Raw genomic sequence first — 17685 nt, 5'->3', positions numbered from 1 at the left:
CTGTTCATCTATTGTATTGTTCTTTATATTCTTGAAGAAATTTCTACTGCACTTATTTCAAATTGTTTAATCTTTAGCTTTAGTAACGATTTTACGTGAGTCAGATAGATACAAGAGGAATGAAAAATAACAGATAGCTTATATATTTCAGCAAAGGGTGGGAGATATGAAATACGATGCACGCTTCGCCTGCCAAGGAAAGATAATGAGATATGCATTGGTTACAGATGTTTCTTGCTGTCTGTGCTATAATGATGATTAAGGAAAGCATGAGCAGAGTAACAGCTGGATAGAGGTACCTTGGGAACATTTGAAACTAATCTTGATCACTGAGAAAAAATTTGTTTACTTTTAAATTCATAAATCTGAAGATTAATTGTCAAGTGTCTAGTATGAGCTGCACCCAAATGTTTAATTTGTACCCTCACAGAGTTCTCTCTGTTGCTACTTATGAACTATCTTAATTCAGATTTAGAGAAAGATGTTTAACGTCTCTACTGAAAGTGACAAGTATTCAAAACCTGCAAGTGTGCTTGAACTTATCACTATTTCAAGTATGTTATTTATTTTAACTTTACTGATACATAGACAAAATGTATAGACTATATATAGCTATAAGCTACCAGCTGGACTTCGGAGACATGTATTTTCCCTTCTAAACCTGTTACAAAACCGTTCTGTAAGTATCTCATATTTGAAAAGTTTAGTGCTGAAACTTCTAGAGAAAAAGGAATGAGAAAATATACTAAAAAAATCTAAAAGTGAAGGGGTCACCTTTGGAGTTTTTTAAAGAACAGACTGATAATTTTGAGAATTTTTGACTGCACAAGTAGAGGCTGCACAGAATACAGATTAAACTCTTGTGCTATTCCCCTGTTATGGGACAACAACTAAAACTCTATTGATTTAGCACCTCCACAAAGCTGAAGGAATATGGTGCGAAAAACAGGCTGGAGGGACTCTGCTCTACAGCACTGCATAAATATTTTTACGTAACACTTGCCAAAATAACTCTGTTAAAACATGTTATTAAAGTTACAAAATCATTTGTTCAAAAACTAAAAGCAATGCTGGAGAATTCAAGTCATCTGCACAAAGAAGCACGTGCAGCATTAATTCTCCTCTTTCTCAATTTCTGACGATTTGGCTTTACAGTCTTTAAAAACAGTTCTTAGGAAGCAAGTTTTCTAGAAGATTATGTTTTGACTGCTTTAAAAGAAAAAAGTACAAACAAAAGTTATTATAGCAATTGTCTGCAATGGAAAATACTAGTTTTCCCTTGTACATTTAATAGCTTCCCTGTACATTTAAGGTACAGATTACTACCGTTTGGTTTATGATAGACAGCAATGCAGGAGCTGCTATTTTTCAGTGGAGAAAAGCTAATTTTACTGTAGCCACTGCCCTTTCATATGTAACAGCAGTTTACAGCCAATTAAGATTTCATTATTTAATGAAAGGTTTATTTTAAAATCAATTACTTGCATAAGGGAATTATCTCAAACAATATTTCTAGTAGAAAATAAAACCTTGTCATTCCAAAAATTCAATCAAAATTGAGTTAGAACATACTTGTCACTTACAGGTTGACTATTACTTTCTAAATGGGGCAACTTTTTGAATGCATTGAGGTTGAATTAATATTTTACTCTCTGACCAGTCTCATTTCAGTTAAAGGCATGATTTGAAGAGTAAGACGGTATCTTCATAGGAATAATTATAATAGGATCTTTCCATTTCCAAGTATATCTATGCTACAGATCTGGCCTTAGTGACATTCATGGGGTGTCTTTAACATTTTTGCTGGAGCCTGTATTCCAGCACAAGGTCCATTTCTGAATCACATGAACTATATCTCACACTGTCCTCTTCATTTAGACATCCCAGATATTTCAATATTTACAAATTGGAAAAGATTTGATTTATGTAGTTAATAATTTGGATGGAAAGTAATTCTTTTTGGCAGAGGTGTTTTGTCATCCCTAGGTGGTTTACCAGGAAGAAGATTAGTTACGTTTATTTTTAGAATAAATTCACTCTCAAAGCCATTTTTCACTGCTATTAATCAGTATGTCAAAATGTATAGAAACTAAAGTTCATTTCAGGAGTCAGATTTCAACTTCTAGTAGCTTTCAATGTGCTGTGTAAGAATATGGAAGACATAAACCAAAATCAAGTTTATGCACAATTTAAAAGATGGTACACTAATGCAGTCACACATATAGAGTAGAAATTGTCAACTGAAAGTTTCTAAGAGTAGGTCAGTACAGCAGTCCTTTGAGACCTTAGAATCTATATAAATGATAACTAAAAATCTTAGTTTTTCAATGAATCTTAAGACTTGAAGAGGGAGGGAAACGAGTTGAGACAGAAGGCAGACTTACTTGACAATGCTATCTCAGTACAAAGCTTACTGCTGCCCACAGTGTGATCAGGGAAAACCATGGGTTAGTTCCTTCTATTTTACTTGTATTACATTTTATTATAGTTAAAAGCAGAACTCTGGCAGAATAATGTCTTATGGATAACTGCTATAAATATTTTGGCTTAAAAAAAAATCCATCTGGAGACCAATATTATGCCAATGGACATGGAGGGATATAGCAAATACCATGTTTTAGCCTACGTTTACTTCAGACATCTCATCTAGTCATCTAAACTCCATATATACTCAGCAGTGTGGAAAGGTATTTTTAGCTTATAATCCCTCTCAGCTATTAAGGAAGAATTTTACAGCTGTGCTCTAACGCTGTCCACTTCTCTCCACTAACTACACAAGGAATCCATGTCACTGGATCAGGTGGGATTTCCTCATTGCCATTGAAAGTCAGATGAGATGAAACACGTTCTTAGCGTGTACTTGCCAACACAGTATCATATGGGAAATGCAGAGTTTCGGATACACCCAGATTATTCTGACCCCAACAACCTTCTGATTCACTCCTTTTTTCCCTTTCCTCTCTTCTCTGAAAACCACAGGCCATCTGAACAGAAAGATCAGCAAGTAGCACAAGATGCTATGCCTAATTCTAGGCAAACTTCCTCTTACTGGGTCTTCACATGTATCACTGGCTCTTGGTGTCAGAAATGGGCTCGGTAGAGTGTTTTGCCCGCTGATTATTTGCCAGTTTCAGGGTATTGTTAAGAGGCTAGCGGTAAACATCTGGAAAGCGCAATAAAGCACAGGCAACATACTTTTTTGCTGAAGCTTCATACAAAAGTATATTGCATTTAGCGACAGAAAGCAAGCAAGAACATAGCAGTGTTACTATCTGCACAATGAGATGTATTTACTAATACTCAAGACCAATACCTCTTTTTGGTAAAGGTTCCCATGACTTTTGTACAGCTGGAATTGTCTCCTCCGCACACCCCGCACTTGTCGTACTGGAGCTTTGAACCGATGATGCCATCACAACCAGTTCGGATGCACTTCCCCCGGACGCAGACTGAATTACTGTACGGTCGACATTCAGTACCATCAGTTACCTAGGCAATCAAATTACTGTTAATTAAAGCTACTGTGGATAAAAGTTGCTTTTTTGAATCTGATCAGCAGAACCCAGTTACTTATTTATGTCACCTACTCAGAAGAGGGTGTCTACCCTGACAGCCCAGATTGAGTTTCTCTCCCATTCCCAGCACAAAAGCAGATGAAACTTAGCAAAGGGCTGAAAGCAATGCTAGATAACTCCACCATAAGACATTAAAATGACCCTGGCTCTAATGATGATCTCACAGGTTATTAAGAAAACATCAGTAGTTAAAGATAGCCTTGCATTTGATCTATCTAAATATTACCTTCTTAACATTTAGAGGCAGAAAACTGCAAATATTTGCATGGCAGACCTTTTGGTTCGAATTGCCTCTGATATAACAAATTGACCACAAGTCACACCTATACTAATTGGCTAATTATTCTGTATTAATTTGTACCATAAGAGTTACTCTGGATTCAATGTAGTTCAGAGTAAAACTTATTATTTTACTCATGGTACTCTTTCTCCTCCAGAAAACCCCAAATGACAGATGAGTCTCCAGGCAGAAACGCTTTATCCACTACTGAAAACAAACTAGCGTAGAGCGCACTAAGAGGTCCATATGTTTCATGAATCCACTTAATGAGATGTGGAAAAAACTTAACTAATTTCAGAGGCCAATGCTGATCCTAATGTATACCCAGTGGATCAAACCATTAAATTTAATTACACAGCTAAATTTTTGAATCATATGATTAACTTCTTTTCCCTCATTGTAGGGAAAGCTCTTTAAGACACAGGTAACTTCTAAACTGGAGGATGAAATCACGATTGGAGATGCCGTTACCTTCTGAGAAAATACCACGTAATAGCCAGTTCCTTTGGCTCGGCAGGTGAGCTTGCAGACGTCTCCGGGAAGTACTCCAGCATACTTGGGGACCCATTCAACAAAAGTCTTGACACCCTTTGCATCAGACTGATAGCCATTCCTTGCTTCACACTGCTCTTGCCGAAAAGATTTAGCTGTAGAATTATTCACATCATTAGTGACTATTTCAGACCATGCTGCAAATATCATTATGCTCATATATTATTCCAATTTCTTTTTAAAGTAATTTTAAAGTTACGTTGCTGTATCTCTCTACTTAGAACCGGCCTTCAAATCCTTTGACTGTTTTAGCTTGGCAATCTTCTCATGACATAATAACCATTAAAAGACTAAAGTCTGCATTATGGTTCATTTTCCAGGACTGAAACTGCTTTTCATTCAAGTGTCCTTTCTGTACAGCACCACGCTGGGGATGGGGGAAGAGCTATGGTACTGCATTAATGATGAATGTCTTGCCTTGGCAAAGACATTTTGGAGAAACTACAATGGACTTTTGTTGCTTCCTTCCGAAGCTGATGTTCAGTATTTGCTATGTGTGAACACAGAGGCTGAAGCACAGAGCCCCTTTGGCACGCAGGCACTCACCGTTGGCAGGGCAGGGCACGACGTTGCAGGAGCGGTAGATGGCCCTCTTGCCCGTGCAGTACCGGCCGTTGTTCCTGGGAGCCGGGTTGTTGCAGTGACGATACGCAAACTGAACTCCTCCACCACAGGTACGGGAACACTGGCCCCAAGGTCCCCAGGACCCCCAGTTACCGTGGCTTGAAGCCTGAAATATATGGAACGGTGGGAGGTAAGGACATCACTCACGTGTGAATAAAGGTGCTACATCTCAAAGACACTGCTAATATATATTCCTCAGCTGAAGGCATCTCTTTGGTCATTTTAATCAGGGGTAAAAGGCCTTCGGAGTCTTTTTTCTCCCTCCCGGCACAGTTAATTTCTGTCTTTTATCTGTACCTTGATGACGTTTTATTTGGCTCTGGGCATGCAAATGCAACACCAGGCCTGCCTTCAGCCTGCTTCACGGAACACACCATGCACCAGAAATAGTGCCCACAGTCTCATGTGCTGCTCTCTTATTTTTGCTATTCCCACCAATGTCCCCCTTAAACTAGATCCAGGGGATTTGGCTCCCAGAATATGTTCATAAGGCTAATCTATGATTAATTAAGTGCAATTATTGTGATGTGTAGGTATTGTTCTGAATTGCTGGCAAGAGATGGAGTGGTCAGATATAGTTTGCAACTGCTAAATTGGCTACCAAGAAGGAGTATTGCAACAGCACGGAGAAGTATATAATTCCATTTAAAATGGTGTTATAAGGACTGTAGCTTGATTTGAATGAGTCTCATAGTTTGAAAATATCTTTTCAAAGCTCTAAAAATCCATGCAAAGTCCCTTCCAACCTAAACTATTCTATGATTCTATATTTCCGTGGGTATAACAGGAGGGGCAGTACTACTGTCTACCCAGTAAATTCAGAAGCATCTGAACTGTGCAGCTGACAGTTCCCATGAGCCTGAAGACCCTTCAGATGTATACAGTTGGCAGAGAGGACTCTGTCACTGGAGGTACAAACTTCTCTGCTCCAGAAATTATATTCTGGATGAACTCCATCCACCTTTCTCTTCACTAGAGTTAAGGCCCTGAGGCCTTTCAGATGGGGGCTGCAAATTATAATTACAGATTTAATTTTGCCTCACAATCCATTGCCATGAAGTCAGGAAGGTAAGAACAGGTCCTTGACAATCTTTCCTTATGTCCTGAGACCTGATTTACTGAACGGGCAAATCCACTACTCTGAAGGGATGCTCTTAGTTTTCCAGGAATGAAGGCTTTCATACTTCAAGAAAAAAACACGCTTCCTGAAACTCAGCAGTGTTTTTCCTATATCCCTCACCAGTAACACTTCAATTACATTATAAAAATAAGGCAGCTTTCAATCGGACTTCCATAAAGTCCCTTTCACTCCCACAAAAATCAGCACTGTTGACGATCATGCCTTCTAGAATTCCCTAGGGTCACAGCTGGTAACTTACTGAGTAGTATTTCTTCTTGGTTTTGTCAACACATTTTCCCTGGAGGCAGATCCTCCCTTTTCCACATGGTGTTCCCTCCACAGCAGGCAGCTTCTTAGTCAGACAAACCATCTGACCTTGGCGAACAACTGCACACCAGAGGCGAGAGCACACATCCATGCCGGGACACACGGTGTACTCGGGTCCAAACGCCAGTTTGCACTGACGAATAGCATCGTAGGTTTGTCCCGGAAGCTCCTCGGGGCCCAGGATCTGCTTTCGTGGTTGGTCCAGCAAACAGTTACCTAAAAGAGCAAACCAACCTGCTATTACTCATTTCCTAGTTTTCTCTGCAGTGGTGCAAATCTGTCATTCAAGTTAGGCAGACCGATGATGGCAGTGAACTTCATCCAAAGGATGCTGACGTGAACGGAAAGGGTCTCTGAGGGGTCATCAGGTTTTGGACAAGGTCGTGCTATTGAAACTGTGTTCTCACCAAGCAGCACACCAGGTGTCAAGCAATGTCCAGTCCAAGAGTGTAAATGAGTTTTACTCAGGTCCCTTTGGCCTTTCCTCCTGGTTTCCTTTATCTGAATTGACTCTGCATACATGCCACTCTAATTATCCATTTATGATATAAGGAATGGTCAAGACTCATGGCAAAATATGCAAATTTTGAGACAGAATCAGAAATCATAAAGCTTCTAAAGGGATGACAGAAAAATCACAAAAGCCAGACTTATAGCCAATGAGGTACTTTTTTTAAAAAAAGAAAACCCCAACAGATCAAAGGAAAAATGTAAGCCGCATATCAAAACTAATGTTGGTGGTAACTCTGGACTGGGCTTTCCTTGTAAGTAATGATACTTGGCTGCTTCTGCAATTAGTTTGAAGAGGGCTATCCATTTCATACAAAACTACATGAATAACAGAAAGAAGATTTGTCTGGCACACTCTAAAAATGAGAATTTGCATTTAGCTTCTAGATCTACTGATAGATTTTTTTTTTTTACTATTGAAAAACTTGTTGAGATTTATTCAGTGTAAGCTCTTTTACACTTCATGAAAAGGATATGTGGTCTGGGCAAGCTTCACTTATCCTTGGCCAAAATAACTTACCACAATTTACCTCACTTTGGAACCTACATGGATGTTCTTCAGCTGGATCATGGGTGAAAAAAAGGCTATCCAAAAAATCCTCACTATTTACACAAAAATGAGAGACTTTCAAGTGACAGCAATGAATTTAAACAAACCAAATATCCCATCTCTCAATGGCTTGTGTTTTTCCTCTAGAGCATACACCTGGTGCAACTGTTCTTTCCTTCCTCTAGAGACTAAAGCCAATTAGCCAAATCAGCCAAGAATTTTTTCTGTATCACCGTTTACTACTAAAAACTTTTTGCCTTGTTAATCTTGTTCCATTTGTCCTTTGCCAACCCTGATGTACCCTAGCCTTATCTTTAATCAAGGTGTGCCAATGCTAACTGATGAGCTGAGTGCCATGAGATAAAGATAACTAAAATCATTCAAAGCCTGTTGTAGTGTAAAATATGAAAGCCATGGTGAAGAGTGAGGAAGCAGCTGTTTGGTTGGTTGGTTGTTTTTTTCCCAGGGTTTCTGAAAAGGACCTCATTGGCAAAAGTCGCTGCCAAAAATATGCTCTGTTAAAACAAAAAACAAAGTCCTCCTTCATATACCTTGTGATGAGGGAGAAAGCTAGTACTGTGTCAGGGCAGTGATGGGAAGGCACTAGCATGTTAACACTTAGTGGTATACGCTACTATTATATATATATACTGCTTGGTCATCAAACTCCCAACCATTATTTAGTATTTTAAAACATCGTAATAACACTAATTTTGTCATGACAGATACTGCTGCCCATCCTTGAGATCTACCAAGACTGACATAACTGGAAATATACATTTAGAGAAAAAAGAAAAAAAAAGGTCACATCCTAGCATATACTTGATTTGTCAATCACTTTAGTTAACACTTGTTTTAGTATCTTTCACATGCGAATAATAAACAGGTTTCATAGGCTTACATGGCAAATATAGCATTTTTTCCCCTTCAGAATACAGAGGAATGAGATTCAAAGTTCTCCTTAACCAATACAGCTTCGAGGAAACATATATTATGTCTATAAAGCCAAGTGTTCCAGCTGATCCAGCTGATCTCACGTGATAAATTCAAAAGTGAAGATAGGAAAGGTCCCTAAGGCTTCCCCACAGGAAAACAACCCAAAACTTTACATTTATAGATAGTACCCATGGTAATCTATGTTTAGACAGGTTGCAATGAAATGCAGGTGTTTTCACCACCAGCTGGTCCAACTTCCTACTTGCAATGGTCAGAAAAGACAGAGTTGAGAAGCAAAGAATGGTTTGCCCCAGGTCCCCTGGTTGAGAGGGCAGAGTGGGCTTCAGTTCACTACATTATATCACAACATACAGAGTGTGTACATACCGCTATTTCCATTTTTTTGCCCTGAATACAAAAAGAACATCTATGTGGCCTGGAAGAGAGCACCATTGTTGTCTAATGACAGTGTTAATTAAGCTGTCTCATTTATCTCTCCTCAGTGTTATGTGCAATATATCTTGGGTAAAGAAAGGCAGAATAAGATCTGTGCAGGAAGCAGATAACCAGGATATAAATTAATTAAAAGAGAAATAGCCTTTGTTTCAGGTTGCACAGAGCACTGAGCACTCTGACTAAACACAATAAATTGCAGGCAATCATACCACAGCCTAGTGGTTGGCATGACAATAAAAGCAATTAGTACCTTAGGAGAAGGTTGGCTAAAAGCAGATGCAAATAAATGTCACTGTCTTCTGGACACTAAGTGAGTCTTTTCTTCCTAAATGTCAAACTGCTGTCTGGGGTCATCTCATGAGTGTAAAACAAATGGAGATATCATGACGATGATGTTTACAGTTCTCAGAGTGGGCCTCAGGAGACAGGGAATCAGCACCTTGATCCTCCACAGACCTCCTGGTTGACCTTGAACAAGACATTTATATTGGGATTTATTTAGCTGACTTTAACTATATGTAATGCTGGTGTCTGCAATTCAGTCAGCTGTCAGATGTTTCACTACTCAGGCAAACGAGTTTACGGTGTAATTCGGCAGCAGTAATGCAACTCATGAGATCAGTCAAACCACTGATGCCTTTGATTACATCCCTCTGCACTATGATGGGAACTTAAATACCCAGTTTAGGAGTAGCTACCTGCATAGTAAAAGCTCACATTTTATAAGATAAGCCTGCTCCCCAACATCGCTTTCCAAATTTAGAAAACATCAGAATTTGATAAAGTGATGCTAAGGAATTGCAGTTGCTGTTACAGCAGTATGGTGTGAACATCTATATCTATATAGGAAACTTACTTTAAGCCTTGTAAGACATGGAGCATTCTTTTGTAGTAGAATACTGTACACAGATCCAAACTTATGGACTTCATTTGCACTTCTTTGTGATTAGCTATATGGAGCAGCAGGTGAGGCACTTTATTTATTTCCCCACACCAATGCTGCCATGCCCTCTTTGTCACAAAGCACAATCCATAAACTTATGCCCGTTCAGACCAAAAGCCAGGTGCAAACTGCTTATGCTGCCTATCAGAGGATAGAAGACTCTCCTCGTTCCCTGTTTCCCACATAAACATCTGTGCCAAACCTGGTCACAGATTTCCTAGAAGAAAGCCTGGAGTATGAATATCCGTATTCTTTAATTACAACTGCTATTTTCTGCTTTCCTCATCTATGTTATGCCTGTGGCACTGCTCAAAATTACACTGGGATGGTTAAGATTTTTTCCTCTGCCTAGCAGCACCTGACAGAGATAGGCTTGATGGGAAGATTGCAGGGGAGCATCTTCTTTAAAATAAAAGCGGGGGAGCACACTGCAACTACACAACAGTACATGTGCCCCAGGTAAGGAAAAAAATGAGCAACGCAAAAAGCAGACACACACTTATTATGAAGGAAACATAGAAATATGGCATGTTTGCACTGTTTTGTTATCAGCCCAAAGCGGCATCATGCTCTACTAGGATCCTGTGGTTTCTAGTACTCTCAGCATACATTACAAATGGGAATTATGGAGCTATCGATTCATTCACTGGCTAAAAGAAGAAGAGAAAACCCACAGAAGTTCCCTTCCTAAAATAATGTGTGCCCTTTCAGCACAATCATTTGAAGAAGCTGTAATTTAAATAATTGAGTTCCATTTTTACTTCACAGATAGTGTTTATATTCTGTTGAGACAATTCTTTGATTTCAAATAAATAACTAAAAAATCATAAACTTCAACAGAAAAGAAAGACTGTTACTTAGAAAAGATCTCTGAAGGCCCTAAACATTGTGTATTTATAATCACATCAATAGCATCAGTAATGAAATCAATTTCCAGGGGACTATGGATCTCTACAATGAGAGGTTCAAATTTTCCATGAATTATTTAATCACATCGATAACTCTTACTCATGAGTATTAGACAGGGCAACATACCATAACCCATGCATTAGCAGATCAACAGATCCTAAGTCCTTTCTGTACAGCAAAGAATACACAGACTTTGTGGAAAGTGTCAGCACTTGAGGACCTCTAAACTTTGTGTACAGGAAAACAGCACTTATGCTGAACAAGGAGACCATCATGCACCTGAGGGACCTGATGCTTCTACGTACTTTTACTGAAAGAAAAAAACCCTGGCAGAGGTAGATTTTTAGACCTTTAGGACTGGTTGTTACAGCCCCTCCTTACTTCTATTATACATTGAGACTGGGTCCAGCTCATGGATAAAAGTCTAAATGTTAAGCTAGTTACAAAGAAGCCAAAGGTGACATAGGTGGCAGAAACACTCTCTTTGCTTTCTTTATTGTTGGAGAAGTAGGCAGCTGGATGATTAGTAAAGAGAAGATGTCAGGTCACAAAAAATAGGGATAAAATGAGAATAACCTTTCTACTCGCCTGCAGCAGGAGAGGAACGGAAGAGACAATGTAGTTCAGAGCTCCTCGCACTCTCTAACAGCTCATCCATGGATGGTAAGGGAGGTCCCCCTTTTTTTTTTTACCCCACTGAACTGTACCTCAGCAAATAAACTCAAAAATGAAAGTTCTTTTCATATGTGGAAACTAACTTGGTAATATTAAGTTGATGCCAGGGCAATATGGACCGTAAAACAGGACAGTCCAGATTAATGGATCTAATAAAATTGAGAGAGAAAATGAAGTCATTCTCCAGTAGAGGAAAAGAGGAGAAAATATTTCAGAGAGCACTGAAATTAGCCGACAAAATATTTAAAAGCAAAAAAACCTTTACATTCAGCAGACATACCATACTTTTTATCCATAAGCATTTCAGTTACCATAGCAACTCAATCCATTCACTCAATTATGTCATTTTTATCTCAGCATTTTGGAATTTGAATGGTTTGTTTAAGAACTGCAGTTGCTTTGGGAGCACAACGAAGACTTTAAAATTCATTAAAGAGTGAAGACTATGCTTTTTTATTACTACTTTTGGAAAAAAGAAAGTTTTGCACCTATTCTCCAAAGGCTAAATGACATATGTAACAAATATTAGTTACATGACTTGGAAGATAAGCTCCTGGGGTAGGAGTAATCTTTTATCATATACAACACAGATAAGTCCTAATTCTTGCTTACAGCACTTCTACACAAACATAATAAATACAATGGCATTACAAACATAATAAATGTCACTAATGGTAACATGAACACATACACTCTAATGCTAAGTAGACCATATTACCTATTTTAATGTCTGTAAGGAAAAAAGCCATTTCCTTGCATCCCCTCTGTAAAGTACTCTCTGAGCTCACATCTGTGGCACTTGGGAAGGCAAGAGTAATTTCATGCTTTTAAGAAAACCTCTCAATGTTTCAAACAAAATTATTGCCAACACACACTACATCAACTCTTTTTTTTCTCTTGGATTTGAACCATGTAAAAAGGAGGGTCAGACTCTGCCAGCCTTTTAGACTTTTGCCTTGTTTTGTAAGCACTTCCAAGATAGTCCTGAAGATCAGGTAAGGAATGAACAAGCTGGTATAATATTTTCTTATTAAAAAATAGATCACAGTAAAAACTAACACATAGCTGATAAAAGGTGTGGTAATACATACCATGACCATCATCAAAAAATTCTGTTATAGTTGCTGAAGTGCATTTGGACCAGGGTTTTGAAGAATCAATGCTAGTCAGAATGGAGGACATCAGGCGCTTATCTTCCATGGAGCCAAAGTTCTCCTCACAAAATTTGGAGTCATCATGGGAAAGCCCAAGCAAATGACCTATAGAAATGAAACAAATAAATTAAATTTTCAAACAGCAGCCCAAAACAGGACACTTGAAACAGGGTATCATCTCTGCTTGGAGGCAAAAATGCTGTGACAGTTTACACCATTACATATAGAAGGAAGTAATGCCATCCATTGACATGTCATTGAACTGTGCTAACTGAAACCTGGTGAAGAATAAAGTGAACTGTATTAATTTATATTAGTCAACAACTTAGTTTTTACTGTTTTTCCAAATCATCTGCAGCAAGAAAGATGAACACTTCACAAAGATGATCTGCAACTGTCTTGAAAAGTGCTAAAATATCTTTCTAAATGGCCAAAATTGTCAATATTTGCGGAGCAACTAAACAATCAGTATGTAAATTCTTGAAGGGCACTCCTTGCTTAAGGATCAAACAATCTGAACAATGTTTTCAAATAATGCAGAAAGTCCTGTTTTGTGGGAGGGTGCTTTTTAGTATTGTTTTGATTAGGGTTATAGTTTTGCTGGTTTTTGTTTTCAAATGTGTATGGTTTTGGATATTTATACTGCAGAACACAAAACAACCTGCACACAAAGCAGAACATGATGGAACTTGCAAAAATCCTTAATGTCCAAGGGAGTTTAGTCCAGTGCTAGGTTAGTACTTACAAGTGCAACAGCAACCTTTACTGTAGAGTTCAGTGATCCCTATCTTCTCTAGTTTTTGGGCAACAATAACAGATTGCAGGACTTTGTTCCCTCTGTAAACGTCATGTTTAATTTCCATACCCACACTGGATTATTTCACGGACAACTTACTATCCAAGATGTAGAAGACTGAATGGGAACCAAAACTGCAGGAAGCTCAAGTCTGAACTTAACATTCACAGTCTTCAACCTAGGCCAGGAGATGACTAATCAGACATCCAGGGCAAGACCAAGAGTGCTTAATGACAAGGACAAAGACCACCCATCAAAGCCACTGCAGAGAAATAAACCCGATGCCCTCAAATAGCAGCTTGAGAGACACGTATTATTCTGCAATAACTAAAAGCCTTCTGCGTACCATCGGCTTCACGGTTTGGTATAACTGCTGTAGACTACCTGTAAGGTGATACAAGTAGGGACACTGAAGGATAGCGTATTTTGATATCCATAGTAATACACATGACAATAGTAATAACAATACCTACAATACAGGATGAAAAAGAAGAAAATCAGCATGTTTTACCTATTTGCCCTATATAAACTTGCTACTAAGTTGTTTGAAGCTGCTTTGGGGGACAAGGTACAAGGAAAGAGATGGAGGCAGCTCTCACTGTTGAGCTGTATCTGAGATTAGGAAAGCAGCTGTTTGACCAGAAGTCTGTGTTAAGGCTGCAGGAGATCAGGGTTTCTGTTCTGAGAGAGAAGCCAAGGTATCATCTGGCAGCCTTACTCCCAGTGATACTGGGTTTCTGATCTAAGGATGGAGCTACAGGAAAAGTGATAAGAGGAACTTGATCTGTCACCAGTGATGACTGAGAACAGCCAGTCTCTGTCTTCTGCAGCTATCGAATCCCCAGGGGAGGGGAGGTAGGAAGGAGAATGAAGGAGGCATTTATCTTTTTATCTCTCTTTCTCTGATGTGCACAAATTTACAAACATCATTCAATTACAGCCACTATTTGAATAAAAGGCCCTGTAGTATTATAGATGCTAGTAAGAAATTACTCAAGGAACCTCAGTGAACAGTGATGAGAGTTAATACTCCTTTCCCTGTTACTACTGTTGCTAATTGCTATTGAAGAGATATACCACAGGTACACTGCTGCAAAAACATAATGAATTAAACTTTCATACTGAAGGCATGTCTAATTACTGGTGTGTTTTATAGGCAAGATTTGGGCTTATTTTTTTGTGATAGGTAAAGCCACTTTCCTTTGGCAATGCTTAACAGATATGGGCCAGATAAAGCTATTTTTATTCTGCACCGAGAAACAGATGAGTATGAGTAGGTACATGTCAAGTGTCAATCTCATGTAGTACTATATAAATACTTGCTCTGAAAAGATGACATCTTTGTTTTATTTAAGCTAAATGCTGGTGCTGAGCAAAATAATTCACTAGTTAGATTATGATTTCAAGCAGACACATTTCTCTGACAGAGTAATCAAATAATCAGTGCAAGCCTTCCAACCTATAGAACAAATTCTGTGGAAGTGTCATGGGCTAAGCGTTTAAGGAATCAGCAGCTACTGTGCCAACAATGACTACCTCTGCCTCTACTAAAGTCTTAGACACCAATGAAAGTCTTCGGGGAAACGTAAAGATGATGTTATTTTTGGCTGCCGTTCTACACAATGCTATCACTAAGCTTGTATTTGTGCTAATGCACTGAATGGCACCAGGTCACACCTCTTGTCTGAGAACTCTGAGCAGAACTGACAGGTTAATGAACCTCAACGCATGCCTAGTAGTAAAATAACGAGAACCATTTTCTGCTGACATTAAGTAACTCCTTGTAGCATGTTTCACCAGTGTTTTGCTAACTTAAGCAAACATTTACTAGAGAGGGCTTTACCCTGATCCCCTAGCTTTTGTTGACGTACCCCTGAATATGCAGCGCAGCTCCTCATTTAAATCAGGACCACACACAAACTGCTTTGCAGGAGTTTCAGCCAGTTTCTTGTACTTTACTTGAATCTGTGCACATGAATATGCATATATTACTAATCAATGATACAGAAATATTTGCAAAAAATTAGTCCAGCAAGCATGAAAACAGCATACTGGTTGATTTAAGCCTCACTATAGCAGCCTTCTCCAAGACAACTTGCGTGCTTAAAGGCAGCAAGAGGAACCCTTTTGTATTTAATGTCCCAAGACACTAACACTGCAAGAAATTCACTGGAGCATGCTTGTGAAGTAAGGTAATGAGGTTCTGCCACTGGAAAAGGAGTTTCATTTCCAAGGTACTGAATAACAAAAGCTGGAGGCTTGTTCAAAAAGTTTGGCTGAATAGCATCACATGGCACACAATGCATGTTCACTGTAGGATATGAATAACAGTTAGGTGCAAACCCGCAACTTGAGAACTTATTTTTTTGAATGCTCAACATTTTACTGCATCATTCAAAACTACTCAAAACTCTGTGATGTGAAGGATTCAGTCTCGTAGGGCAGAATTGAAGTTTCTTAACCTTGACAGCTTCTGATACCACTCGGCAACACTCCACCCATTTAAGATACATCACATTCTGTAGGAATGCCTTTCTTGCATAATGTACTTCACCTTTTGTAACTCTGTTCATCTTATGTGACAGACATCCCACATGAGCACATAACAAAATACGTACACTACAGTGCAGATACACACAAGCCGTGTTAACGCTGATGCGTTTGTGTGCAATTTAGACCTCTCTGAGTTTTTCTGCTATCTGTGATATTCTTCTAACACAGTTTTTGTGTGTGTAAGTTCCTCTTTGCACCAACTTCATCAGACCCAGATTCAGAAAGACCCCTTCATCTTTCTTTTATTCATCTTCTTGTTTTTCAGCCCACACTCCTCCTGCAGTGCGATTTGTAAGCAATCTCAGCTTAGACTACTTGCTGTCAGAGCCATGTGGTCACATCACACCAACCTATGGAAATCTTACAGCTGGACAATGTGAATGCCCTTGGAGCAGACCAGGGAATATATTGTGCTTTAGCTTGCTCCTGGCTTCCCTGCCTAAAGATGGTATCTCTCCCTTCCCTCTCTGCTCTGAGAGACACGCTGACTCTGCAGAGAATGTAACTGCTGAGCTGTGGACTCAAGTTGTTCTTTTTCCCTCCTCCATATAGACCAAAAAATATCCTTCAGATATGAGAAAGATTGCAGACGACTTTCAAGCTCTTTGCTTTGAGCAGAGAGACTGCAATTTTTTTTCCATAAAATGATTGCAGATTAGCCTCCCTCTCAGAAATGCCTGGACAGTCTCTGTGGAAAAGTTCAAAGTAAATAAATAACATGAAATGCTTCTCAGGCGACTATTCAGCACAGAACATTTCATCTCAAATACTTTGGCAAAAGCACAGGAAACTGAGACAGGGTCATCTTCTGGAAAGTGTCAAGCTACTGGCTTCACCTTTAATTAGAGTGCAGCATAACTTCTATCCTTTAAATGACAAATCAGGTAAACTGAGCACATACCTCATTACAATATCTACCTTGTCATATTAAATTAGGCCACTATCCTAATGCATGACAAGAACTAGTCACTTAGTTGGCATACTTCAGCTTTTTGAGAAGAAGCTTCCCAAAGTATCTGTAAGTCTCTCTTGTTATTTTTTTTAATAAAAAAAAAATAATTTTAAAAACTATGACAAAGAAAGAAGTAGTAAGTATTCAATAATTTCAAAAATATAAAATTCTGATTGTTAGTATTTGAGCTTCTAAATTAGCTACCAGTGACATTAGTGGCAGTAATATCTGTTCATGGCATTAAATATATGGATTCTACCTGTCCATACTGATTTGCCAGTCAACTTTGTATGTATGCTTACAAATACTACAAATGGAACTTTCAAATAATTTTAGGAAACAAAAATTCCTAATTCTTATCACAACCTAAATCTCTCTCCATCTTAAATTTGCCTTTTTTTGAGGTAGGCTGAGCAGACTTGAACCAGATTAAAATTTATGACAAATGTCCAATGGCTCTTAAAACTGTTTTTGCCTTTCATTAAAAATAATCACAACTCAAAATATCACAGCGATCTGTTATCTCTAAATACTGCCTACAGAAGTGAGAACAACAAAGTATTTCTACACCTGTGCCCTTCGTCCTTTTACATCCAATAACTAAAGAAGGGACACTTGCCTTTCTATTTGAAAAGTCTCCTCTCACCACCCCTCACATCCACGAACATGCTGATATTGCCACATATTGCTCAGGACATTAGGGTGGTTTCTGGAATTTACTGGTCAGGTGCTTCCTTTCATAAGAACCACTGTGGAAAAATGACAGGTGATCC

General features: G+C 38.7%; 1 protein-coding gene across 1 annotated transcript in view; it reads right to left on the bottom strand.

Annotated features, from left to right (window-relative positions):
• Window positions 1–17685, bottom strand: part of ADAMTS5 (ADAM metallopeptidase with thrombospondin type 1 motif 5) — a 41301-nt gene that overhangs the window by 1117 nt on the left and 22499 nt on the right. The window contains exons 3-7 of the mRNA XM_080354962.1: window positions 12549–12716; window positions 6411–6694; window positions 4954–5137; window positions 4327–4502; window positions 3314–3489 (exon numbers count right to left, since the gene is read on the bottom strand). Coding sequence (XP_080211088.1) covers window positions 3314–3489; window positions 4327–4502; window positions 4954–5137; window positions 6411–6694; window positions 12549–12716 — 988 coding nt within the window. The remainder of the gene's footprint in view (window positions 1–3313; window positions 3490–4326; window positions 4503–4953; window positions 5138–6410; window positions 6695–12548; window positions 12717–17685) is intronic.

Source organism: Nesoenas mayeri, assembly GCF_963082525.1.
Source record: "Nesoenas mayeri genome assembly, chromosome: 1".
Taxonomy (NCBI): domain Eukaryota; kingdom Metazoa; phylum Chordata; class Aves; order Columbiformes; family Columbidae; genus Nesoenas; species Nesoenas mayeri.
This window is presented reverse-complemented; position numbering and strand designations above follow the sequence as displayed.